The sequence below is a fragment of the Phycodurus eques genome, chromosome 13, assembly GCF_024500275.1.
Source record: "Phycodurus eques isolate BA_2022a chromosome 13, UOR_Pequ_1.1, whole genome shotgun sequence".
NCBI classification, from domain to species: domain Eukaryota; kingdom Metazoa; phylum Chordata; class Actinopteri; order Syngnathiformes; family Syngnathidae; genus Phycodurus; species Phycodurus eques.
In genome coordinates this window covers 19,628,425-19,654,672 of record NC_084537.1, presented here as the reverse complement: position 1 = coordinate 19,654,672, position 26,248 = coordinate 19,628,425, and the positions used below count along the sequence as shown (strand labels likewise).

The 26,248-nt window shown below is 42.6% G+C and overlaps 2 protein-coding genes across 3 annotated transcripts in view; both read right to left on the bottom strand.

The window, feature by feature from the left end:
- Positions 1-513: 513 nt before the first annotated feature.
- Positions 514-13,248, bottom strand: nadkb (NAD kinase b). 2 transcript variants are annotated; one of them, XM_061693842.1, is made up of 12 exons: positions 13,048-13,248; positions 11,118-11,450; positions 10,951-11,034; positions 9,780-9,909; positions 7,543-7,651; positions 6,453-6,538; positions 6,262-6,364; positions 4,800-4,981; positions 3,156-3,255; positions 2,923-3,080; positions 2,760-2,842; positions 514-2,055 (listed from the first exon to the last, which is right to left on the bottom strand). In XM_061693842.1, the coding sequence occupies exons 2-12, from the start codon at positions 11,447-11,449 to the stop codon at positions 1,896-1,898; spliced, it is 1,527 nt and encodes a 508-aa protein (XP_061549826.1). In that variant the 5' UTR covers position 11,450; positions 13,048-13,248; the 3' UTR covers positions 514-1,895. The 2 variants fall into 2 exon arrangements, with proteins under 2 accessions (XP_061549826.1, XP_061549828.1); XM_061693844.1 differs by lacking the exons at positions 10,951-11,034; positions 11,118-11,450; positions 13,048-13,248 and adding an exon at positions 10,054-10,187.
- A 3,575-nt stretch (positions 13,249-16,823) lies between these two features.
- The window catches only part of skila (SKI-like proto-oncogene a), a 41,013-nt gene continuing 31,588 nt past the window's right edge, over positions 16,824-26,248 (bottom strand). Inside the window, exons 4-8 of the mRNA XM_061693537.1 lie at positions 25,896-25,981; positions 23,995-24,137; positions 21,385-21,692; positions 20,075-20,305; positions 16,824-19,086 (exon numbers count right to left, since the gene is read on the bottom strand). Of these exons, the coding sequence (XP_061549521.1) occupies positions 18,832-19,086; positions 20,075-20,305; positions 21,385-21,692; positions 23,995-24,137; positions 25,896-25,981 (1,023 nt within the window). The 3' untranslated portion in view covers positions 16,824-18,831. The remainder of the gene's footprint in view (positions 19,087-20,074; positions 20,306-21,384; positions 21,693-23,994; positions 24,138-25,895; positions 25,982-26,248) is intronic.

The following is a 26,248-nucleotide window of genomic DNA, read 5'->3' as shown; positions in this document are numbered from 1 at the left end:
TTATTCATTTTTTTTGTTATTTTTCTACTGACAATATTCATGATTCCCAACTACTGTGCTGTGGTAAATTATTCAATTAATTGGTTGAAAAACTATAATTTACAACAAATAATGTGTTGCCCAACAATTGTCAGGAAGAGCAATTGTAGAAGGAAGGTTCTTCCACTAGATGGCAGGAGGTACAATTTACATTGTACAGTAAATCTCACCTAACTCGTACTTTAGCATTCATGAATTTGCCTATTCATGGACTTTATTTGGCAAGCTATCCTTCGTTATTTGCTGAAAAACTCACCCTTTCACTGTTTTTGTGCTCAGGTCAAAGACGTTTAATAGAAAAATATTGCCAAGGAACTATCTGGAGTGACGGGAGGAGGTTCAGTCTTATCATAGCCTTGTCTAATGGGAAAAAGTGCTTTGCTGCCATCTTGTGGCATCTATATGGCATTAGAAGCCTTTTTTGAGTGGGTGTCAATTACCAGTGGAAACCCCGCACATTCGCAGTTCGGCACCCATCGATCCACTTATTTGCTTTTTTTTTTTTTTTTCCCTTATTCTTTTATGGGGCTAACCAATCCTGAAAATGCTAATTGGCGGTTTATCCGTAATTAAAAAGTCTGGGCATTAAAAAAAAAAAAAAAAAAAAAGGCAACAGATTAACACTATTTTTTGCGGTCAGTATCTCCCGCAAATAGCGGGGATCCACTGTACTCACCGATTTCCACTATTTGTGGCAGAGCTCAGTTGACTGTAGCCACCTGTTGTCAATTATACAACAGAATAATTGCTTTGTGTTCGATTTAACAGGACGAGATTTCACACTAAGTGCATTTGGAAGTAAATTCAGACAAGATCATGATCATTCCTCAGACAGTGAACCCCCGCACGTTGGCAGTTCGGCATTTGCGAATTTCTCGAATATTTGGAATATACTCCACTCTTGAAAATGTCACTTTGCTGTTTGTCCGTGTAGGCCAAAGCAATTAAAATATTAATTTAGCGCCACCTGGTGAAATCTTGGCGTTGTTGTAAGGTCGAATTCATTGGCAAAATTTTCATCTGCATTTGCAATGTTGTTTTGTTGGCGCTCCGTGAATGCACATCATCCATCCATCCATCCATCCATTTTCTGTACCGCTTATCCTCACGAGGTCACCATGCATCGCCAAATGCAAAATCTCTCTCGATGAAGCTGCTAATAGCCCGTATAGTCTCCTTTGCCATTACAATTTTCCTATACTCTCTAACATTTATTGTGTGTAAATCCAAAAAAGGCAAGTTCAATCACTTTATAGCATCTAGTGCACATATGTATTTGCCCATGTGTGATAGCCTCATGTGAAGGTGGTTTGTTTTTGTTGAACAATTAAACTACTGAATAAAGTTGTTTTTGTAACATGTGTTTATGATTGTGTACATGCTAGAAGCACGGTGTTGATGCGTTATGAGCTCCGTTTGCTTTGCTGCCGTCTTGTGGCATCTATATACAATTACAACCCCTTTTCAGAAAACGCTTCAATTATTTACCGAATTTAGCTATTCAGAGCAGTGCTATCCTAGGGATAGCGCCAATTTCACTGTATACACTTTTTGTTGGGTTTGGTAGTGTGCTGTGAGATTTTTCTAATATGTGCCTTGGCTCAAAGGTTGGAAAACACTGCTCTATGTGGTGGTGTGGAACTCTTTCAAAATATACAAATATGTCATTAAATAACTAGGAACGCAAATATTAATTTGTACAAATATATACATGAAGATGTTTCTCTTAATTCAACACCATGTGGAATGTAAAAAAGGCGACGCCGTGGGAGGAAAATACGTCACAGGCAAGGCGTCTGGCTCAGGAGCTGCGATGAGGGGACATGGGGGTGCGAAGGGAGGGGCGCGTTCCGGGTTCAGTTCTCCGTGTCGGAAGTGTCGGACGCCTCGGTGAGGCGCGTCTGCCGCTTGCGCACGTTCCAGTGAAGACACTGCGCCAAGCTCTCGAACCAGTCGTACACCAGGTCGTGGCAGCAGATGGACGGCACGGGGTAGCACGATGTCGTGATCTTGATGCTAAGGACACGCACACACAAAAAAAGGTTTTGGTGGATTATTATTAGAAATTAGTGTCTGGAAATATTGCTACACCACTGACCCCTCGTTAGTCAAGCATTTTACCACCCTGAAAAATAAAAGTGAATTTATTATTGCAAACTACGAGAATGTTTTTTTTTACCATAACAAAAATAAACCCGAAAAAAAAATGTTAAGCTTGGAAAAAAAAAACACTATTCTCTTATTTTTATTTTTCTTCAGTAAAAAAGGTTTATGCTGCAAAAGTCAGGGTTTTTTTTTTTTTTTTTTTTTTTTTTTTTTTAAATGGGAAATATGACTTAATTCTCGTAACGTTTTTCTCAAAAAATTAACTACGACTTTATTCTTGTAACAGCAAAAATACAACTATATTATCTTAACATTTTAAAACATTACTGTAAAAAAGACTGCTGCAAGAGTCAGATTTTCTAATCTGGAAAAAAACAATTTAATAATATTACAAATTTTTTCTTAAAAAATAGAACTTTCTATCTAAGAAACTATGACTTTGTTCTGGTAATATTACGGCTTTCTCAAAAAAATCTGACTTTATTACTGAAACATTACAATGTAAAAATATTTATTCATTCAAAGAAATGAATAAATGATTTATTTTATGTAGCTGTTATTTCTGTATTTCATATCAATCATGATTATGATTATGTTCAAAGTAGTGAACGTACCAGTCACCGTGTTGGATTTCTTGTCTCTTTCTGCCATCGAACGACACCCAGGCTGTATTCCTTGCGTCGGGGGACAAAGTGATCTTAAGAAAAAAAAAATATTGTTACAAATAGTTAATAATATGTGGGTACTGTATGAAATCAACTTCCTATTCTTCTCTACCATGAGCTCCACTCCAGCAGGCACCACAATGGGCCTGAAGGAGAGCGAGTGCGGGCAGATGGGTGTCACCATGATGGCCGGCACGTTGGGGTGGATCATGGACGCCCCGGCCGCCGCCGCGTAAGCCGTGCTGCCCGTCGGAGTGGACACGATCACGCCTGGCGGAGGACGGTCACGGCGACGGTCAGCGGAAACACTTAGACGAGCACATAATGGCGGAGGTGGGCTCTCACCGTCGCCTTGCACGGAGGTGATGAGACGTCCGTCCAGGTACAAGTCCACGTTGGAGAGGTAGGACGACGGCCCGCGGTCCACCACCACCTCGTTCAGCACCTGCACGCACACGCGCACACACATGGGTCAGGAGAGACTTTGCTTAATGGTCACTTGTTGGGCTGCAACAAATAATGGAATAATGAGATTCCAAGGATTTGGACAGGTCTCCAAAACAATTATTCGCTATGGATTAATTTGATAATCGATTAGCTGTCGACTAGTCGATGAATCGTTGCACCTCTACGCCTGTGCAAAATCCCTGTTGTCTAATCAGCATGTAGTTATACCACGCCTGTGAGGTGGATAGATTAGAGCAAAAACTGAGCTTGGCTAGAACGAGAAGAGACGGACACTTGATCCAGTGAAAGAAGTAGAAACAGCTGGAGTCTTCCACATGAAAATTCCTTCCCGCTGAGTGTTAGTTTGAGCCAAACAAGAAATCATCAAGGGCCGCGTGCGGCGCATACAGATCAGCGTCCCGCGCGTCAGACGCTTACGACTTCTGACAGGTGCGCTGACGTCAACCGCAGAGCGCGGCCCCCCCCGGAGGAGGTCAGACTGAGGCCGTGACGGCAGAATCATCAATCAGCGTCTGCGCTCTATCGATGAGACCAGACACGCAACGCAGGCGAGGGGTGGGGGAGGAAGGGCGAAATGATCCACTGCAGCTGTGCGTGTGCATCTGTGCGCGCGTGCTAGCAGACTCCATTAAACATCCATTTGGCGTCGACTACGCGGTTGACGCCACCGTCTCCACGGCAACCGGCCTCAACACAAGCACACGACAAAACGTCCACCTTCCTCCACCCGCCAGCTTTATTATGACTGTTTCCACGGCAACGCAGCCAGCATATGCACAAGGGGCGGGAAAAAAAGAAAAACAACAAGCAATTCAGAGGGGAGCAAAAGGAAACGGGAAACTAAAAAGCCTCTGACAGAAGCGGAACATATCGCTGCAATTGTACATGCTTTTATAGGCCGCTTTCAACACAATCGCCCTGTTGCGTTGAAAGCAACTAACATCATAGGATTGTATTCAGTGTACATATTTATGCATGTATAGTTGTCAATTCCTGCTTCTATACCAACTATTGGATGTGTAGTTTTTGCGACATACAACGCTGATGACAATGCTTCTTGTTGCTTTTTGTTCACTATCCCATCTGCAGTTACAATATTCTTTTGATATCATGTATACATGTATAGTTTATGCTTATATAGACTATTTGAAATACGTAAGCTTTTGTTACATACGTCAAGTTTATTTGCATACTAGCCCTGAATCGCAAAAGAGTCTCAAAGGACTTCACAGGCCCACCGTTGACAAAGATTGACGACATGCCCTGATCTAAAGCCCCGCAATCGGGCAAGGAAAACTTCGAACCCCATTTGGGGGACAAAATACGAAACCTCGAGAAGCGACCGCAGATGGAGGAATCCCCGTTTCACGATGACCAGGCTGCAATGGATGTCGACTGGGCAATGCTGCCGACGACAGTTGCTGCTTTTTCTACGTATATAGTACAGCATTCTGTTTATACATTATACAGTGTATATATATGTAGAGTTTTCAACGATGACGGAAGACGAGAGGCGCTCACCTGAAGCTGCAGGGTGACCTTGCCCGCCTCGCTGCTGGTGTAGCGCTGAGGAACGAGGCCGTTGTGTTCCTGTTGCTGATCTCGTTGCGGCTGCGGCGGCGGCGGCACGGCGGCCGTCCTCTCAAACATCTCCTTCACCACCTTCACCTTCAGGCGACTGCGCAAAGTGATGGCCGCGTTTCCTGAAGACATCAGCAGGAGGAGCGGGGGCGACTTTTAACGCGAATACTGTTGATGAACCTCATGTGAAGGTTGTTTGTTTTTGTTGAATAATTGAATTACTGATTATAAGTAACATGGGTTCATGTTTGTGTACATGCTAGATGCATGGTGTTGATGCTTGATGATCCTTTCCCTTTTAAGTGCGTTGCCACCATCTTGTGGTATCTATATGCAATTACAAACCCCTTTTAGGGGAAAGGGTGTCAGTTATGCCGGCACGGTGATCGACTGGTTAGCACATCTGCCTCACAGTTCTGGGGACCGGGGTTCAAATCCCACACCCCAAAAACATGCGTGGTAGGTTGATCGAAGACTCTAAATTTCCCATAGGTGTGCATGTGAGTGCAAATGGTTGTTTGTTTATATGTGCCCTGCGATTGGCTGGCGACCGGTTCATGGTGTACCCCGCCTCTCGCCAAAAAGATAGCTGGGATAGGCACCAGCACGCCCGCGACCCTTGTGAGGATAAGCGGTAAAGAAGATGGATGGATGGTGTCAGTTATTCATTGAATTTCACTACTGGCAACAGAGTTCAGTCCCTATCCCCTCCGAATAGCGGGGGTTCACTGGAATTTAAGTCGAACTGTTCCAATATTGTTGCTCATGTCTAAAGTTGGGTGTAGTTGAGTATCTGATCGTGGTGGGAAAAAATGGAAATAAAAGCTGAAAAGTTGGCTCTTTGTCATTTTCAACATTTGATGCCAAATCAACAAAAAACAACCAAAGGAAATGGCCTTGCTGTTCCAATACTTCTGGAGGGGAGTGTAGCCTAACAATGAGCCAAAAATGAGCTGCAAATGTGCATAGAGTACGGCCAACTCATTAATTAAAAAAAAAAAAAAAAAATTAAAAAAAAAAAAAAGACTTCATTTATTTTTTCATGCTTGGGCCAAAGCCCTGTCTAATATACAAATAGTGCTTTGACACAATCTCGTGGCATCTTAATGCCACGGAACTACTTTAACTTGAGGGGAGGAGCTTCATCTTAGAGAGACAATCGCCTTGTCTAATAGAAAAAAAGTAGTGCTTTGCCACCACCTAGTGGCATCTATAGGCAATTAAAAACCTTTTTAGGGGCGTGTCATGTGCGGATTTTCGCTATTCATGGCAGGGCTTGGTCCCCTCAACAGTGTGCAACACTGTTTATTATGTTGCTTCCAGAGCACTTCATTTTGTATTAAATGTTATTAGACTTTGTAGGTACACAAATATATATATATATTTTTTAAGTGTAGCCTACCTTCGAAGACCTTGTCCACTTCGGTCTTGTACGACTCAAATTTAAAGGGCGTCAGGAAGCCCAGGGAACCCAGGTGGAACGCCATCACCGGGGGGACACTGGCCTGGACGAAGAGACGTTTGACGTGGCTTCAAGCGACGCGTGGATGCTAATTGGTAACGAGCCGCTAAAGAGCCACGTTGACGTCGTACCTGAAAGAGAGAGGACGCATAGAGCAGCGTGCCGTCTCCGCCCAGGCAGATGATCAGGTCAATGCAGTCGGAGATGTCGTCGTAGCCTGCGATGGGTCACAAAAGCAGACAATACTATGGATATAAGAAGTCTACACACCCCTGTTCAAATGCCAGGTTTTTGTGGCAACTAGAAGATTTGCACTTTATTTGGAGTTAATCAGAGGCACTTTAAATGGTGGCAGGTGTGTGCTGACTCCCATTTAACATGACTTTGAATGTGTCATCCCCAGTTATAAAAGGGTGTGCACACTTGTGCAACCACATTAAGTTGAAAATATATATTTTTAAATAAATTGAGTTATACAGGTGATAAGTCACATTAATGGTGGAGAAAGTTTTGAAATGATTTGTCTTGATCTCTGTATCTATGAGATTAAACGGCATGATCATTTCATATCAACATTACAGTGAGCACGATGATGTTGGTTTAGCAAGATTATCAAGGTATGCCTAAAAGAAATACATCAAGGATTTTCTAATGGGAGTGGGACAAGTCAAATCATTAGGTACACTTGTGCAGTTTTACTCAGAGCCCATGCTCATGTTATTTGACAACATATGAATACTCTTTGTGAATATTTTTAGACAAAAAACATGACAAAAAAATAAACAATATAAAAATACTGTCAAAAATACAAAAAGATAAGAATATTTTTTTTTTCAAACAATAAATGACAAAAATCTCAGAAAAAAATAAAAAACTTATTGGCCAAAAATATAAAAAGACAAAAAAGAGAAAACAACATTTAAATAATTATAACAATTATGGCAAAAATTTCAAAAATAAAAATAAAAAAGCTAAAATTATGGAAACCATGGAGGGGGGATTACTGTACATTCCAGCGTATGAAAGCAGCATTAAGACCGTAGAAGCTGTCTCGTATTTGGTCAGACGTGGAATTAAGCGGTACCATCTTAGTCCCATGTTGAGATCTTAAGTACTGCAATGAACACCCATCATTTGATCATGCTGTCTATTATAATAATATACATGTTAAATCAAATGCTTTCAAGGCTGAGCCTCACTCGCTTAGTCACGCAAACTCACCCTCTCTGAACGTGCACAGCTGGTTTCTGATGGAGCCAAAATTCTCGTCCTTGGACAGCGTCCCGTCGTCGGCAACTCGCCGCTCCACGTACACCATCATCTGCTTCTCCTGATTCACACACATAAAACACACACACACACACACCCATTACTCACCAGAGCGCAAGCAAAAACATGTGCGCTTAAAAAGTGACGGCATGCATGCAGAATGTTGACCAGCTTTTTGTGGACAAATAAGTTTCATGTTGTTCGGAGCCCACCGGTTTGGGCTGCTAGTGACTTTATTTTGGTGGGTTACCATCAGAGATGCTGGCTTTTGAACTTTGCATCCATAACATTCCGGATGGTTCTTTTCCTCTTTGGGCCGTAGGACACGACATCCACAATTTCCAAAAACAATTTTAAATTTGGACTTGTCGGACCACAGAACACTTTTCCACTTTGCGTCAGTCCAACTTAGATGAGCTCGGGTCCAGAGAAGCCGGCGGCGTTTCTGGGTGTTGTTGATAAATGGCTTTTGCTTTGCATAGTAGAGTTTCAAGCTGCACTTACGGATGTAGTGTCGAACTGTATTTACTGACATTGGTTTTCTGAAGTGTTCCTGAGCCCATGTGGTGATATCATTTACACATTGATGTCGTTTTTTTGATGGAGTGCCGCCTGAGGGATCGAAGGTCACGGGCATTCAATGTTGGTTTTCGGCCTTGCCGGTTACATGCAGTGATTTCTCCAGATTCTCTGAACCTTTTGATGATATTATGGACCGTAGATGATGAAATCCCTAAATTCCTTGCAATTGTACGTTGCGGAACATTGTCCTTAAACTGTTCAAATATTTTCTCACGCACTTGTTCACAAAGAGGTGAACGTCGCCCCATCTTTGCTTGTGAATGACTGAGCCATTCAGGGAAGCTCCTTTTATACCCAATCATGGCACCCACCTGTTCCCAATGAGCCTGTTCACCTGTGGGATGTTCCAAACAGGTGTTTGAGGAGCATTCCTCAACTTTCTCAGTCTTTTCTGCCATCTGTCCCAGCTTTTTTGGAACGTGTTGCAGCCATAAAATTCTAAGTTAATGATTATTTGCTAAAAACAATCAAGTTGATCAGTTTGAACATTAAATATCTTGTCTTTGTAGTGTATTCAATTAAATACAGGTTGAACATGATTTGCAAATCATTGTATTCCGTTTTTGTTTATGTTAAACACGACCCATCTTCATTGGAATTGGGGTTGTACTTCCTGTTTTCTTGTTGGCTTAATAGGAATCTCCGCCAGAGGTGCTGTTGACCATCTTTTTGTAAACAGAGGACTCCGTCACATGAATCATTGGGCATAAGCGTTGCTTCTGTTATTGGTTCGTCTCGAGTAGATTTCTACTGCTGGATTATCTCGTTGGCTCACATGTATCAACTAGCGTTTTGTGGTCAAAGGACTTTGATTTGGATCTTCTGTGACAGCTGTGGTGCATTTGAGTCCATTTGTTTGTGCTGCTACTGGTTTTATTTCGTTAAGTTTTTACTTCCGGTTTTCCCCTCGAGCTTGATGGAATTCTGTGGCGTAGCAGGTATCAACCAGCATTTTGTCGACAAAGACTTTGATTTGTAACTTTTATGACCGCTGTGGTGACATTTCAGCCCATCTTTCTTGCATTGCGACTAGTTTTAGTTTGATAGATGAACAGTTGCTGGCTTCTTGTGGCCTCGAGCGGACCCACAGCCAGAACCGCTATCACTAGCTTTTTGTGAACAAAGGACTTTGATTTGGATCTTCTGTGACCGGTGAATCAATCTGTTTGTCAAGAAGGAGCAATGAGTGAAGATGCAGACTACAATTTAGTTTCCCGCACTAGTCGCGAGGTAGCTGTCATATGTTTACCACTTGCGATCAAAAGGTGGTGATTTTATGCGCGTGTGTGTTATGTCTGAACATTTTACATTATAATGGTGGATTTCATTTTGCACTCGTTTGCCAGTGAAGTCTGTTACAATGTTGTTAACATTTTATAATGGCCACAGTTTGAGCGAGGAACAAAGTTTTATAGCAACTAATTCCTTAGAGAATTTTGAGTTTTTGAAGGCGGACCAGCATCGAACATTTTTCTGAGCCGCAAATGTCTCCGCCGTGGTACAAATGCATACAAAGGGCTCGTTTGTCGGCGACAGTCACGCAAAGTGGTCATGCACACAGACACACATTCTTTTATCCAAACACAGACACGTGTTGCTGTACGTACCTCAACTAGAAAACGGCACAGCTCTTTGAAAGGCTCCAACAGGCTATCGTCTCGGATCTTCCTGATGACCAGAACATTGACGGGAGGTTTATTCCAGGTAAGGCGCTGGCTTGCTGGGTCCTGGATGTGCCTGAGACACACAAACACGCACATTTGTCACTAGTGCCCGTCGCGACATAGAATTTCTTAGCCGTTATACAAGTTCGATTTCCTCGGGTACGTTCAGTATTTAACCATAATGACTAACTAACTACCTTTTCTATCTTTCTTTTACCTTTTTTCTCGCTCCTCCTTAGGGCGACGGCTCACCGGCATTGTGTTAACAGACAGACACGCACACTCCAAGGGAAACACATAAACTGACACGAGGTGATAATAAAGCATCTGTCGGCGCTTCCTCTGTGAGCCATTCCCATTTCGAGGCAAAACGACCAATCACAGTGGTCCTGTTGTGTGGGGTTTTTTTTTTTTAATCTTATCTCACAGGGTTACACAAGGCTTTCGGTGTCAATGTCCACACACACACACTGCCAACAACAACAACAAAAAATTTAAATGTAGAAATTGTTTCTTTCTTTTTTACACAAACCTTTTCTGCGGTTGTGAGTTTTGTAACAATTACTACTCTGTGTTGCCTGGAAAAAAAGCTGCAGTATTTTTTTTTTTTTGTTTTTTGTTTAATGTATTTGGAATATGTGATTTGTATCAATATATTTCTGTCAATTTTAGCAGTGGATGTAAACAGACAGACAGATGACTGACTTTGCAATCGGTTGTGTTATGTCAACAATACATTAGGTGTGAGCAAATTTTGAAAAATAAAAGTATATTTACAGAGCTAAAAGGGGTACTAAAGCCTAGAGATCCTTTAAAGTCACATAATACATTCAATTAAAATCAACATTAAGAATTCAAAATAGAGAGTTAAAATCATGTCGCCTGGATGTGATGAAATTACTTTTAACTTGACATGATGACGATATGATAAAGAAAATGTAAAATTAACATGATTCCCTTTTGTTGGATTTACAAGCATTACTTAAGTCGGGAAAAGAGGGGAAAATTATATCAGTTTATCAAATTTTAGTCATTTAAAACCAAAGTACATGTACAAATTAAGTCAATTCAAATGACTTTTTTTTTTTCAGTGCACAAAAACGAGGTCGCTTACATGACTGAAGTGGGGTTAGGTAGAATGCAGGCTTTGGGTCCGAAGTGAGTGGCTGGATAGGGTCCATGAAGGAAGTGAGCTCTCCTGCGGAGGTAGAAGGAAGAAGTCAAGTCAACCCACCTGTGCCAGTGGCATGAGCGACCAGCTGGCATTTGGCCCGAGCAAACCTCTTAGGCGAACTTTCCGCTGCGTCGCTCACTGAGCCGCACGCCTCTGAGTGCTCGCGTTGGCCCGGCAACCTCCGGCGAACCGTCTCCCGGAGCAGCTGTTCCTGACCATCCCCCTGTCGCCGCCGCCGTCGCCGCCGTTGTTGTTGTTGTTGTTGTTGTTGTTGCTGCTGCTGCTGCTGCTGCTTGGCCTCACGCCGTCTCCTGGGCTCACGGTGCCCGGAGGAGGAGCAGGAGGCCCGCGCTGACCCGGACGCTCGGACCGGGCGGGACGACGTTCGCGTCGTGCAGCCGTCGGGCTCGGATGATATGCCACCCTCGGAGTTCTCCATACTGCGGCGTGGCAAAAGCAAAAACGTCAAGGCAGTTTTATCCAAATGAAAAGAAAATAACTAACTACTGTAGCCTTTAGTAAGGCTGGGCAAGCTGTGGGTAAAAAAATAAACAATCATAATAACACTACTTGTAATAATAAGGATAAACAGGAGCAATTTCACATTACATCAGAATAAAATGTGGGTCATTGGCAGGATTTCTAAAAGTTAACTTAAAAAAAACTCAAAAATTAACTATAATAATAATACTTGAAACAATATTAATTTATTTATAAACAACAATAATACTAACAAAACACCAATGTTATTGGCAGGATTTTAAATCCAAAAATAATAATTATAATTAAAAAAAAATAACAACAGCATTGCAATAAGTAATAATAATCATTTAACATTACTTCTGAATAAAGTCAGTGTTATTGGCATGATTAAACAAATGTAACACTTAAAAATAGACAATAACTACACTCATACTACAGCTACTTGTTATAATTGTTTATAATAATTAATTATTATTGATTAGTATTATTAAATATTACTTTGGAATCAAATCAGGGTTATTGACAGGAATTTTTAAACTCTAAAAATTATTAATAATGATAAGTAAGCTATCAAAAAATAAACAATAGCAAAAATAACTGGAAAAGATCTACGACTGAGGAATATATTTTTTTAAGATTGTGCCAGGATGGTGGACGACTGGTTAGCACATCTGCCTCACAGTTCTGAGGACCAGTATTCAAATCCAGTCTCGGCTGTGTGGAGTTTGCATGTTCTCCCCGTGCCTGCGTGAGTTTTCTCCGGGTACTCCGGTTTCCTCCCACATTCAAAAAACATGCGTGGTAGGTTAATTGAATACTCTAAATTACCCGTAGGTGTGAATGCAAATGTTTTTTTTTTGTGTGCCCTGTGACCAGTTCAGGGTGTACCCCGCCTCTTGCCTGAAGATAGCTGGGATAGGCTCGACCCTAATGAGGTAAAGCGGTACGGAAAGTGAAGGAATGAATGAATGTGTCAGGATCAAAACTAAATTGTCCTTAAGTAGTGAAGCGTGAAAGTTCTCTACTAAGGTTATATCCTTAAAAAAAAAAAAAATTATCCACTTCATCAATATATTAGCCATAGTTGGCATGTGGATGTTTAAAAAATTTATTTCGGGGATCCATATTGTGCAAAAATTTGACAAAATAATCCTTCATTGCGCCCCAGAAGTGGAAATTGCTATTAATGACGTCATCATCACGCGCCATCCATCATGGTTAGTCATTTCATTTAAATGGCACAGTACACAATTTAAAATGCACTAATTACGGCCTTATTGTTTCTACCTTAACATAAGAAAATATAAAAAAAAATTAATTCCATCTTAAATTGTGAGTTTGTTCGTTTTACTATCCAAAATTGCACAACGGCGCCAAATAGTTATCCTACAAACACAACATATAAACTTTAACAATTAGCTAAACTAAATACGTCAACATTTCTCCCGGAGTTGTGTGACACCGTCGTATATACACACACGCTTTTCGTAAACACAAACATGAGTTGCCTCGACTCGTCTGTTGACAGCTAGCCGTCCGTCGTTAAGTACGTACCGCAGTTACGACGAGGCAAAGCTGTGCAGTGTTATTGTGGATAACACAAACGACGTCGTCGGGACTCGGAGCAGCGTCGTAAATCTGACGGGAATTGTGTGTTTTTCATTATCTCCCTCACGCAAAAACACACACCGGCGTCAAAACAACACCGCAAGCAACATGATTAGCAAAAACACCGCGAGACCGAGAGGGACGTGACGTCACTGACCGGTCACGCGCTTACCTCTCACTCGGGGGGGTGACACGGAATCAGTCAGACAGGAATTGGTGGCGAGCGCAACAGCGCCATAAGCGTTTTAATGGGGAATTGCAATAATAACACATTACTTCCTTGGCATAATTTTGGGATACATATATACATATGATAACATACTGTATAAACTGCAATAAAATAGTAATAATAACAAGAACGATATTACTTCTACTAAAACATTCAAAATATCAAATATATTTATATATAAATATATTTATAATATACTATATAGGTAAACATATTTACGATATTAATATATAAAGTAAATTTGTATGAAAGTACAATAATAGTACTAATAGCAACACTACTACTGAAAAATAGTAGGCATACATGTATATTATAATATATTACATACAACTTAAAACTATTTTTTGTTCATATAGTATATTAAGTATATAATAGTAGTACCGTAGTAGACATAATATTTCAGACTCAAATTAAAATCAACTATGTTTTTAAGTGATTTTTTTGGGGGGAGGAGAACACAAACATTAATCAATAAACTATCAACACAGATTAATTATAAAACTAATACTACTACTACTACTACTGCAAACAATACAAAATATATATCGGTGTTTTCGGGCCATAGCCTCCTATGTCCAAATTTGATAAATTTCATATTTTTTCACAAATGACACTATTGGTCACTCCCGACGTGTGTGTGATATTTTTACAAATTATTGAGTGATCTAAAGTGTTGAGAGAAAATGGTTTCCTGTTTTTGACAATGCAATCGATGTTAATTGTTCACTAAACGTGCTGCTCTTTTGAGTCTCCTGACAAGTAAGTTTCGGAGGTACGAGGATTCCGCTTGACACCAGCAATATGCATATAATAGTATATATATCTATACATTATTCCTGTAAATAAATAATAATTACATAAATGAAATGACATAGGCGACACGGTGGGCGACACGGTGGGCGACTGGTTAGAGCGTCAGCCTCACAGTTCTGAGGACCCGGGTTCAATCCCCGGCCCCGCCTGTGTGGAGTTTGCATGTTCTCCCTGTGCCTGCGTGGGTTTTCTCCGGGCACTCCGGTTTCCTCCCATATCCCAAAAACATGCATGAATTGGAGACTCTAAATTGCCCGTAGGCATGACTGTGAGTGCGAATCGTTGTTAGTTTCTCTGTGCCCTGCGATTGGCTGGCAACCAGTTCAGGGTGTACCCCGCCTCCTGCCCGATGACAGCTGGGATAGGCTCCGGCACGCCCGCGACCCGAGTGAGGAGAAGCGGCTCAGAAAATGGATGGATGAAGTGAAATAAAAATACATTATCTTATGACATACTCTATGTACTATTATTAGCATCAATAATTGTTTATCATTATTATTTAGCTTGTCCTATGCTTTTTTTTTTTTTTACCATTGCATGAAATGTCAATATTTTAATACCAAATTTGATATTGACACACTATTATCTATGCTGTTTTAGCATATGTACGTGTATACTGTAGTTGTGGCATGCATTCACAGAACACACTGTACTTGTGCTCGACAGTCTTATCCACACGCTCTTGAGCAAACACTTCTCAGTTTTGAACTTTTGGACACTCCAGGGGGTTTTCGGCCTCCCCGACGACGCCCACCCGGGGTCCACTGAACACATTTGTGTGGAACCTGCGGCCCGTGGGCCATATGCTTCGGTTCCCCACCTGCCTCTTCATCGAATGTGGAGGCTATATCTGTCTTCGGTTGCCATGGCACTTGTTTTTTTCACAATACAATCAGAGTTTTTGGCAGGAAAAGTTCTTTCCCCAATGTTTTTTTATTTATTTATTTTTTTAGTATTGCTCTCCGCATTGGTTGTCCTGCAGCCTGGCTGTGGTTCACTAGACAGAGAGGAAGCGTGTTTTGTGTATGTAGCGTATCCGCTCGCTGGGACAAACCAATTCTGTGAGGTTTAAATTTAGCAGAAACATATTTGCTCTCGCGGCATGGTGAACCACTGGCTAGCACGTCTGCCTCACAGTTCTGAGTACCGGGGTTCAAGTCCGAGCCCCGCCTGTGTGGAGTTTGCATGTTCTCCCCGGGCCTGCTTGGGTTTTCTCTGGGTACTCAGGTTTCCTCCCACATCCCAAAAACTTGCCCGGTAGGTTGATTAAAAAATTGCCCATAGGTGTGAATGTGAGTGCGATTAGTTGTTTGTTTATATGTGCCCTGCGATTGGTTGGCGACCACTTCAGGGTGTACCCCGCCTCTCGCCCGACGGTAGCTGGGATAGGCTCCAGCACGCCGGCGACCCTAGTGAGGATAAGCGGTCAAGATAATGGATGGATGGATATTTGCTCTTCTGGTTAAATTTGTCTTAAATGCAAGATCAAGGCAGTTAGTGTATATGTCGAAAGCTGTTTGTTTTTTCATAGGGTGATGCAAAAATAACCAAACAATATTTAGAGGACTGAGGTGAGGGCAAAGGCAGAATCCATGATATTTCAGTGCAGATTCCCTAACATTGCCAGGGAAAGGAAATGTAAAATAAAGTTCTCTTCGTTAAGTGTGTGTTCAACACGGAGTTTGGCCGAGTTGAGCTTTTTTTATGTCGATGGAGATGCTGTTATGTCCATGGTGTGCTGTGTTTGTCATCTGGTGTACAACCTCTCACCAGAAGAACAGTAGGAACACACCTCATTCTCATTATGTGTGGGGTCTCTGACATTTTAAAAAATCGGTTAAAGGTTACGCGTAGACATACCATTTTTTTCTTTTTTAACATTTTAACATTGATCGCAAGGAAACTGGCAGTATACAGTATGTGTACCCCACTATAAATGTCAAAACATTTCACTTTATGTTCAAATCAGAATGTGTGGGTGGAAAAAAAGCAGCAGGAAACATGCGTCGATGGCTTAACACTACAGAACTTTACTTGAATTGGATCCAAGTTCATTGTTTATACACAAGGTCATATGTACAAGGTGTGAAATGAAAATGAAGGCAAAGAACAGGAAAATAAAAACAACAACCCACAAACCACCCCCCCTCCAAAAAAATAACCCACTAAGATACAAGTGAGGTATCATAGAGCTGAAAAGCATATACAAGTCAGGTCATGTACTCGTCAATATTAAATGATTTAACAGTTAGTTTCCTCTGCATTAAAAAAAAAAAAGCAACAACATATTTATATATATATATGTATATATATATATATATATATTTGTATTTATATATATCACAACATGAGGTAGGAGATCAGTGTCTCAAGTCATGCAAAGAACAAAGATTCTCATTACATGGTTATTGGCAATGGTCATATTCATAGACGGACACCGCGAGTCATGTTTCAGCATTGCGTGGCGGCACTGGGGAAGCCATGAATATATATATATATTTTTTGTTTGTTTGTTTTGTTTTGTTTTCAAAAGAAGTGTATAAATGAAAACACAATGTACCTATTTGTCGCTTACCAGTGCTAGGATGGACGATAAAAGCATGCGACTGAAGAGTAAAAAGACAGGGGGTGCCCCGTTTTTGGGGGAGGTCGCCGATTGTCATTGTTGCCGCGAATTCACAACTCCTGTCTTTTTTTTTTTTTTTTTTTTTTTTAAAGCATCTCTTTATGTACAGAATACATCCCGCATTACGGCGACATTGTGTGAAACCCTGACGGCGGATATGTAAATGCCGTTGTGGTGGGCAAACTTCGCACTAGTGTTAAAAGAAAGCAAACTGTACAAAAGCATATCTTGTAACACTGCAAAATGTCAACCATAGTTAAAGGGGGGGGGGGCTTCCCTTTCACTTCATCCTCAAACAGCAGCCCCCTTGTGTAGAAAATTTAATCTTGTTCTGCTGAATTAAGACAAAAAACAAACAAAAAAACACTAATACTGAATATAAATTCAGTGGCGTCAAGCGTGTACAAACGCAGCGTTTCCAAGCTACTGCACGGTCAGTCTCACTCACACACTCATTCATTCATTCACACTGACCTTATGTATATAAAAAAACTTGTACAGGTTCATGCACATGAGCCTCAGTGGCTCATTATTATTATTTTATGGGTGGGAGAATTATTTTTTTTCCACATATGGCCATGTGACACAAACGTGAGGGGCAGCAAAACATGCAAAAAAATATATTCATATATTTTTTTGTCATTTTGTAGTTTTTTTTTTTTTTTTGTCCAAAATGTAATTATGCACACCATTATTGATGAATTTTCACATTACACCTGTGGCCCGAGCATGACGATGATCTAGCCTGGCATTAATTCTAAAAACCTCTGCGGAAAAGGCCACAAATGTCCACAGAAATGATTTTTTTCTCCCATTAGTATGGCCTTTGGTGATTTTATAGAAAAAGTGACACAAAAGGTTGTTTTATTTCACCAGCACAAAAAAGACCGGGGCAGAGTGTGACATTAACTATCATTTTCCTCCACATCCACTCGACAAGTTTGCATATTTTTGCAAAGATCCCAAGCAAAACCCTTTTTTTCCTCAGAAGCCTTTTCTGCTCCGATTCATATAACCTTTAAAAGATTATCCATAGACGAAGATGAAGCGTTAATATATTAATGGCTAGTGTATGTACAAAGTGAATAGAAGTGTTTAGTTTAATGTTAAATATTTTCTTTAAAGATACCCCTCCCACCCCCCCTCCCGCAACAATGACGACTTGCAACAGTCTTCATAATCTGCCTTTGAGATGGAGCACAGTGGAATGTCTTATCAGTTTGCATTTGTAGCAGATGCATAAAAGGTTAGCACCCCACCCCACCGCCCCCCGCTCCTCTTTCCTCATTTAAATCATTATTTACACACGCACTCTCACCCATCTACACACTGGGTTACAGGGATCTCTTTAGAGGCAATAAAAAGCAGTTTTTGCCTGGCAACATGAATAAAAAGTGGCGTTGTCTGCCCCCCAAGCTGGTGCGGCATTGGAGGGCCCCCGCCCCACCACTCAGGGGGCCGCCCCTCTTCCTCTCCCTTGCCTGCTGCTGTTTCTTCAGCCGGCACAAAGTAACTGCTGTCAACTCCGACCTGGTTGTATTATTATCAAAAGCTGCCTTCCTTTTTTCAGAGAAAACAAACAAACAAACAAACAAGAAAAACACCTCACGTTCATTCCTGCCCCAGAGGGGGCTACGGCTCCGGGGCGGTCAGTCAAGTCAAGTACACCGGAAAAAGGAGCACAGTGTTTCTTTTGGGGGGGGGGTTGCCACAGTGTTGCGGAGGGAGGACGGCTTTGTAAAGCGAGTTGGGCAATGTGCATCTCCTTTGTTTTCGATGACCGATGTTCACTTTGCTCTCAGAGGAGATTAGCGGTCGCCCATCCAGGAGGTGTGTGAAGGGAAGGCGAACCAAGCAGCGCGAATGGTGGTGGTTGTGGTGTCTGTTAAAAGGCTATAACTTAAAATCACATCCCAAACAAACAAACAAGAAGCATTTAAATACTGTTTGTTGAGAGCAGAAGAAAGACTAATAATAATAATAATAATAAAAAAAAAGACTAAACTCTTCTTTGATGTTAAATTACAAAGGTCCAACATTGAAAGCGGAAGAGGGGCGTCGGTTACTTTGGGACTTCCGAGAAGGAGGGGGAGGAGGAGGGCGGCGAATGGGCATTGGGGGGTCCGGTGGACGGGGTGAGGGGAGGCGAAGGGCTGCCCCCGGCGGGTACGACGGCGCCCGACCGCGCCATCTGCTGCTTGAGCTGGCCGATGGCGCGCTCCAGGTTCTCGCGCGCCTCCCGTTCCCGCCTCAGCTCGTCCTGCAGCTCCTGCCGGTCGGCCTCGGCGCGCTCCAGCCTCTGGCGAAGCTCCGACAACTGGGAAGAGACGAGGAGGACGACATGTTAGGAACAACACACAGCAAATACACAATTCGTCCCTCCAGGCTGGCACAGAGCCAGAGATTGTAGGCATGTGGAGCCAGAAAGCTCAAAAACAAGCAGGAGGTGGGAAGTAGACCCCAAACCCCCCAGCAAAGACTGAATGTGCTGTCTATGTGGCCCGGCGTCAATTTAAACCAGCACCACCATTTGGCTTTTTTTAAACAGTACTTTACCAAATAAGGTCGTACGGAGCCCAACCATACAACTTGCGCCGGTGTTCAAACTGGACGACCACTTGACCACAAAAACAAACAACTTGAAATGGCATACAATTACTGTCCGGCCATCCAAATAAACGCCTCCCTCAAATAATAACCAAACATTATAAATAACATACAAATAAGTAGCTTCTAACACGATAATAAAGTCATTTTTTTAACAAAAAATGTTGACTTTTCTTAGAATAAAGTCAGATTTTTGACTCAACTCAACTTTATTTATTGAGCACTTTAAAATACCTCAGCTACACACAAAGTGATGTACATTACATAAAAATAAAACGTTAAAAAACAATTCAACATAGAGCAGTTGAAACAATAGATTAATAGATTACAGATTTTTGAGAAAATATTTGAGCATTTTTTGAGAAAACAATAATGAGCTACATTTTTATGAGAACATTTGTGCTTTACAAAACAAATTCTGAATATGAAGTGAGATTTTTCGAGAAAAAACATTTTGAAAAAAGGTTGCAATTTTATGAGACTGGAGTCAGATTTCTTTCGAAGAAAAAAAAAAGTCTATTTGTTGGTGAAAAAGAGTTCCTAGTCGGCACGGTGTCGTTCACACATTAAACAATTAGTTGTTGACTCCAGAGGTGCGTACACAGTACGCCAATATATTTGGCTTAGTGTTACACCCTCTTGTTTGTCTGTCTGTCTGTCTACTTATCTCATTTCTATGTGTCTCTGTGGCGGCGTACCTGCGCGACGTAGTGCGCCTCATGCTGGCGCTGGGAGGCGGGTTCGCAAGCGCACGCCTGCTGCCGTAGCTGTTCCAGACGAGCCTCCAGCTCCAGCTGCTCGTGGCGGGCCTGGCCGAGCTGGCGCGCCTGCTCGCTGTGCACCGCCTCCAGCTCGGTGCGCAGCTCCCGCTGCTCGGCGCTCAGCTCGTGTAGCCGAGCTGCCTCGCCGCCGCGTAACGCCTCCAGCTCCTGTGGACAAATGGATGGGAAAATGTGTTAGCTTTGTCTATGTGATCGACAAAAAGGCTCAAAAGTCAGCCGTTTTGGCCATTTCCAGGGGTCCTTTAAAGACAAACTTTCATAACTTAAAAATTCAGCCTGTCAAAGCCTGTTTCAGTTAGAAAAAAAAAGTTTTGGGAGGCATGTCTATTATTAGTAGTAGACCCACAAAAACATAATCCACAACTAACGGTTTGGCCCGACGATAGCCCTACGACACCAAAAGGAAAAGTCTAGCGTGTTTTGGATATAGTGCCTTGACGTCGACCGACAGGATTGTGTATTGTAACCGGCGAATCGCCTCCCGTGCTCGCCGTTATCAACATTTATTCACGCGCGCAAACGCTGGCATGTTTACGTACAAACGTTATTACTAGCACTGGCTAGCTATATACCCTTATGTTGCCTGCTTGCGAGCGGCATTAAAGGTACAGGAACATTACGTCAAGCTCTCCTTGAATAATAGACAGCGCAAAACATCCTCTCCACCCAGTGACAAGATTGTTTTGTTTTCTCTCTTTTTGTTCTCCCCCCCCAACACAATTTGTCTGCAATCATTGTTGGTTTTGTCGCCATGGTAATCATTATATCCCGTAGTGGTGACACGTTTTCCTCCCCGCCTAGCCGGAAAGTGTTTGATTTGAAGAGATGTAGCCCAATAATCGTAAAAGACGGGATACAGTGATATCGTAATACGTCGTATAGTGTTGCCGGTGTCCGGCTGAGATACGGCAAGATTTTATGGCAGTAGTCTGACATAGTGCCATCGTGAGAGACCAAATTTGTCTTGTAGTCTGATCCAGGCGTTAAGAAGCCATGCCCAAAAAGAAACAAAAAGTCAGTCACTTTGGTTTGAGGCAGCCAGGGGGTCCTTCAAAGACAAACTACTATTAGATGTTTTGTCTGATTTCTACCAACTAAACATTGTTGGAATTCCAAAGAATTCTTTCTTTTTATATTTAGTGATGACAAAATCATTGTTTAGTGGACCACTTTTAATTGAGAAGGCCTGTTCTAGTCTATTCATCCGAGTGGGCTTAGTTTCTCACCATCTCCAGCTGCAGCTGCTTGAGCAGGGTGGAGTCGAGTTTCTCCTGCTGCCTGCCGTACATCTGCATGATCTCCACCACGATCCTGTCCTTGTCGTCCTCCAGCCCGCCCACAGTCATGTTCACGGCACATCCCGCTTCCTCGTGCGCCGGCGATGCGGGATGAAGAGGAGGAGGACTGCGGGTGCGGGCGGCTATCTTGCCGCTCAGGCTGCTCATCGCCATGGAAACTGCCTGGGTTTGGCATTCCCGCTCGGCGGCGTGTTGGGATTTGGCCTCCTCAGCCAGTGGAGGCGACGCGTGAAGATCTGAGGAAGAAAAGTGGGATGAAGAAGGACGTTAGAGAAGGAGGGGGGGGGGGGGTGAAGAAGGCAGCAAGTGCGCACTGCCGCCTAAACTAAAAAAGCTCACACCACCATCTCGGCAAAAGTAGAATAGGGGAGGCGTCTGGCAACCAACCTGTTCCACTTTAAAACAGGGGTGGGCTACATTTGATTATTATTATTTATTTTTTTTTTAAATGGACAGATGTGCCAGGAAATGAATAAAATACATTTTAGTTCATCAAACTTAGGATAAATTAATGCAAGAAGTATTCCAGGACTGTTGATAATGTACAGTAAATGCTCAGTGGGCTGCATTAAAAGAACAGAGCGGTTTGTAGTTTGCCCACACTTGCTTTAAAAGGGAACTGGTGAGGCATCAAAAGCCACGTTGTGTTTGCCTTGCCTTTTATTTCTATAGTGTGTGTGTGAGACATAAATAAATAGCGGACACAGTACATGCTATGCACAAACAGCAGTGAGTCATGTGCTGATGGATCAAAAGGAAGTAGGATAGAAAGCGAGTGAGTGGAAGGAACACGAAGCAGACGGAAGGAGGGGAGGAGGAGAAGGATGAGGAAGAGGAGGAAAGTGACGGCAAACAATTGCAAATTCGGCCCCCAAAGCCGGTTTCCCTTAGCAACATGAAATTTGGTCAGCATGTCTATCATGAGTAGAGCCCCCAAAAAGTCTCAAGAGGTCATGCCCCCCCCCCCCCCCCCAAAAAAAACACAGGGAGTCTACCATTTTGGTTTCAAGTGGCCATTTTTGGGCAAATTTACGTTTGGCAGCCTCCCCGCTTTCTTTTCTAAATTCTGCCCCCAAAACCATTTTCCCTTGGCAATATGAAAATTGGTAGTCATGTCTAATATGAGTAGACGCACAAAAAAGTCTTAAGAACCGATGCCCAAAAAGACAAAGGAAATTTGCCATTTTGGTTTTCAAGTGGCCATTTTTGGGTCATTCTGATGATAATTAGTTTGGAAGCATAAACCAGACGTTTTTTGAAAATTCAGCCCCCAAAGCCAGTTTGTCTTGGCAACATGAAATTTAGTAGTCCTAAACTGGCAACATGAAATTAAGTAGTCCTATCTATCATGGAAAGACCCACAAAATAGTCTCAAGAACCCATGCACGAAAAGACACAGGAAGTCTACCACTTTGGTTTGAAGAGGCCATTTTAGCATTGGCGGGGTGGGACGGGAGGAAGAGGGAAAGAAAGTGACAACAGACTGCGTGGGAGACACAGATGTGGAAAAGAGGAAAGGATGGAAGGAGAAATGTTTGCGGAAAGACAGGCTGGAATGGCCGAGACATTCCTGTGATTGCTGTTAAAACACACACACAGACGCAGACACACAAACACGCACACAGTTACAGTATATATAAAACACTCACAGCAGAAGTGCAGGAAAGGAGGTCACTGCCACCCCTTTGCTCATCAATAGTGAGGTATATCCCCCCTCCCCTCCCCCCAAGTCTTTAAGTGAAGGTCAGCACATGATTATGTGCATGGCTGCAGGCGCCAATGTGTGTGTGCGTGTGTGTGTGTGTTTTACAGTTTACAGCGCACACGTGTCGCCTCCATAAGCATGCTTGTCTCTCCCACTCATGTTGTAGGAATTTTAATAGCTCGTGCTAGCTCCTGTGTTTCCCAAACATGCAGCATCTCGACCAGTTGACCTCTAACAGGCAGACTTAGGAGTAACACACAGTACATGATTGCAGTTGCAGCCTCCATTTTATATAACTCTTCAAATTCTTCCATCAAATTGACACCGCCCTTTTCTCAACAGGGAAAAAAGAAAAAAAAACACTAACTGCCATAGTCATCATACATTAAAGGGTTAACTGCTGAGCCTATTAGAAGGGAGTTGCTAACTAAAACAGCAGCACCTATTGTGAAGGGTGAAGATGAGCTTATGTTGTGTTATTTGGCAGTGGAGTGATAGTTTGGCATGTGTGTGATTTGCTTCTCCATGTTGAGTGCAACACAAAATATACAGCACAGCGTAAGTAGAATTTCCCCTTGAGGGATTATAATGTGTATCATATATTAATTAAAACTGTTTAAAGAGGACATTTATTGGAGAATTTACTGCCAGCAGTTTTATGTTGCATTTTAAATGTCATTAAATGTGTTCCCTGTTTACACAAAATAACAGTGTGTTGATGTTTTGCATTCTGTTCACTCACTGTGATGAACAGAAACTGTGTTTTCAAAACCAATGTATCGTGATTTTTGGAACAGCCATACAGCACGTATTTATCACGAGTCGCTACTGACCCATCGGAGGCTCGTCATGGAGCGGTGGCCCTCGGGCGTAGTGGTGCTTGAGCAGTGCGCTGAGCATCTCGGGGCTCATCTCCGCCTGCCTGCGCAGGGACACATTGGGAGCCACCATCTTATCGTACGTGTACAGGTAATAGCTACGGAAGAGAGAAAATAAAAGTGGAGAGATTAAACACTGATATGCACTCTGAGACAGCTTTAATTAATTCCGTTTGTTCATAATTGACTGACTCCATCTCTTTGTTACCCTACTCATCATCGTTGAGCGAGCAATGTCACCTTTCACGGTCTCATAAAACCTTATGAGTTATGGACTTTGCAGGGATGATGATATGCAACATATACACGCGCCGTAATTCACGCTGCATGAACCATACAAAACACACTGGCGTTGAATATTGGGGTAAATCTTATCTTGTGTTTACACCGGCTCCGCCTAAACAGACCTTGGTCTTATCACAAACGACCAGGTGGCGCTATCTGCTTCTTTGCTAGGGGAGACTCGCCCCCTGACCATCACCACCATCATCTTCATGAGCCCCCCACCAAACAGAGCTGGCATTGTAAACTAGGTTAAGCAGAAAAGTACAACAGTAGGAACCCAATCCTGATTGAATAATGCACGCCTGGCTCGTAGTTGACAAGTGAAGCAAAGTGCTAAGGCTGTATTGCGACACGTTCATTATGGCTCACTGGCGCAGACGTGCTGTCTACAAACTGGTGCATGCTGGTTCTCTGTTGGGGCATGTGTGTGTGTGTGTGTGTGTGTGTGTGTGTGTGTGTGTGTGTGTGTGTGTACGTGACGGTCATGCCGTTGTGGCAGGGTGGGAGGTAAAAGTGCTAATCCCATGGAAGATTTGATGTCGGCGGGTTGCCGCTCGGTCAGCGCGTTGCGTTCGTTTCGTTTTTTTTAATCTGGGTGGGATTACGCTCAGATACAAGATGGTGAGGAGCGGATGAAGCCAATTGTAATCACATTAGTTATTCAGTGTTTTCAATTTTGCTGGGTTATGTGTAAAAAAACAAAACAAAATATGGCTCTGAGGTAGCTATTTTGCGGGATCTGAGTAAAAGAGACGATGGAACTATAAATTTGATATTGGAGGTTGAAGTCCTGCATCAGTCACTACAGTGGCAAGCTATTCAAAAACTGTTTTTATTCTTTATGACAACGTTGTGCATCGATTATTACAGTTGACTGCAACTCAAAAGCGGTTTTCTTGATGTTTTGAGATGCATCACTCACTACAGTGAGCAGCAATTCAAAAGTTGTTTTCTTCTCTATGTGTAAGTCTTAATGTCAAAGTTGCACATCAGTCACTACAGTGGACAGCTATTCATAAACTGCTTTCTTCTAAATGCACAAGTTTTGGTGTCAAAGTTGCGCATGAGTCACTGCAGTGGAAAACAGACATTGACATAGACTATTCTACGTTGGTGCCTTTAACACAACATACAGCATGAAAAAAAAAAAAAAATTCGTTTAAAGGGGCTCCAAAGCGCGGCACGGTGGGCGACTGGTTAGAGCGTCAGCCTCACAGTTCTGAGGACCCGGGTTCAATCCCTGGCCCCGCCTGTGTGGAGTTTGCATGTTCTCCCCGTGCCTGCGTGGGTTTTCTCCGGGCACTCCGGTTTCCTCCCACATCCCAAAAGCATGCATGATTTGGAGACTCTAAATTGCCCGTAGGTGTGAATGTCAGTGCGAATGGTTGTTTGTTTGTATGTGCCCTGCAATTGGCTGGCAACCAGTTCAGGGTGTACACCGTCTCCTGCCCGATGATAGCTGGGATAGGTTCCAGCACGCCCGCGACCCTAGTGAGGAGAAGTGGCTCAGAAAATAGATGGATGGATGGATGGGGCTCCAAAGCTGGCGGTGCGTGACAAGGCTGTAGTACCTGGGGTGGACCAGGGTGGGGTGTCCCGGCTCCTCCTTGATGTCCGGGAAAAGCTGATTGTACACCACGGTTGGAGAGGTCTTACCCTGCAGACAAAAAAAAAAAAAAAACGGAAAAAAACACACCATACAATGATTAGAATAAGTTAATTAGACATGTGTAAGCGCGACGTGGAGACAAGAAGCAGGAAATGGGTTGCACTGTCAGGATCCTAATCTAATAGAGCTAATATATGCTGCCAGTAGACGTGGATGAGGGATCACCTGCGGCGCACCGAGCATCTGTGTGTGTGCGTGTGAATAAGATAATCATGATAAAGAGCTTAGAAAAGCATCTGCAGCTGTGTTATATTG

What these genes read in the sequence shown, in the direction of transcription:
- nadkb (XM_061693842.1), bottom strand. Translation starts at nt 11,449, where the DNA reads ATGGAGAACTCCGAGGGTGGCATATCATCCGAGCCCGACGGCTGCACG. An exon ending in GCGGAAAGTTCGCCTAAGAG is followed by an intron (nt 11,035 to 11,117) that starts GTTTGCTCGGGC and finishes CTACCTCCGCAG; the next exon opens with GAGAGCTCACTTCCTTCATG. An exon ending in CACCTCCGTGCAAGGCGACG is followed by an intron (nt 3,081 to 3,155) that starts GTGAGAGCCCAC and finishes GTCCTCCGCCAG; the next exon opens with GCGTGATCGTGTCCACTCCG.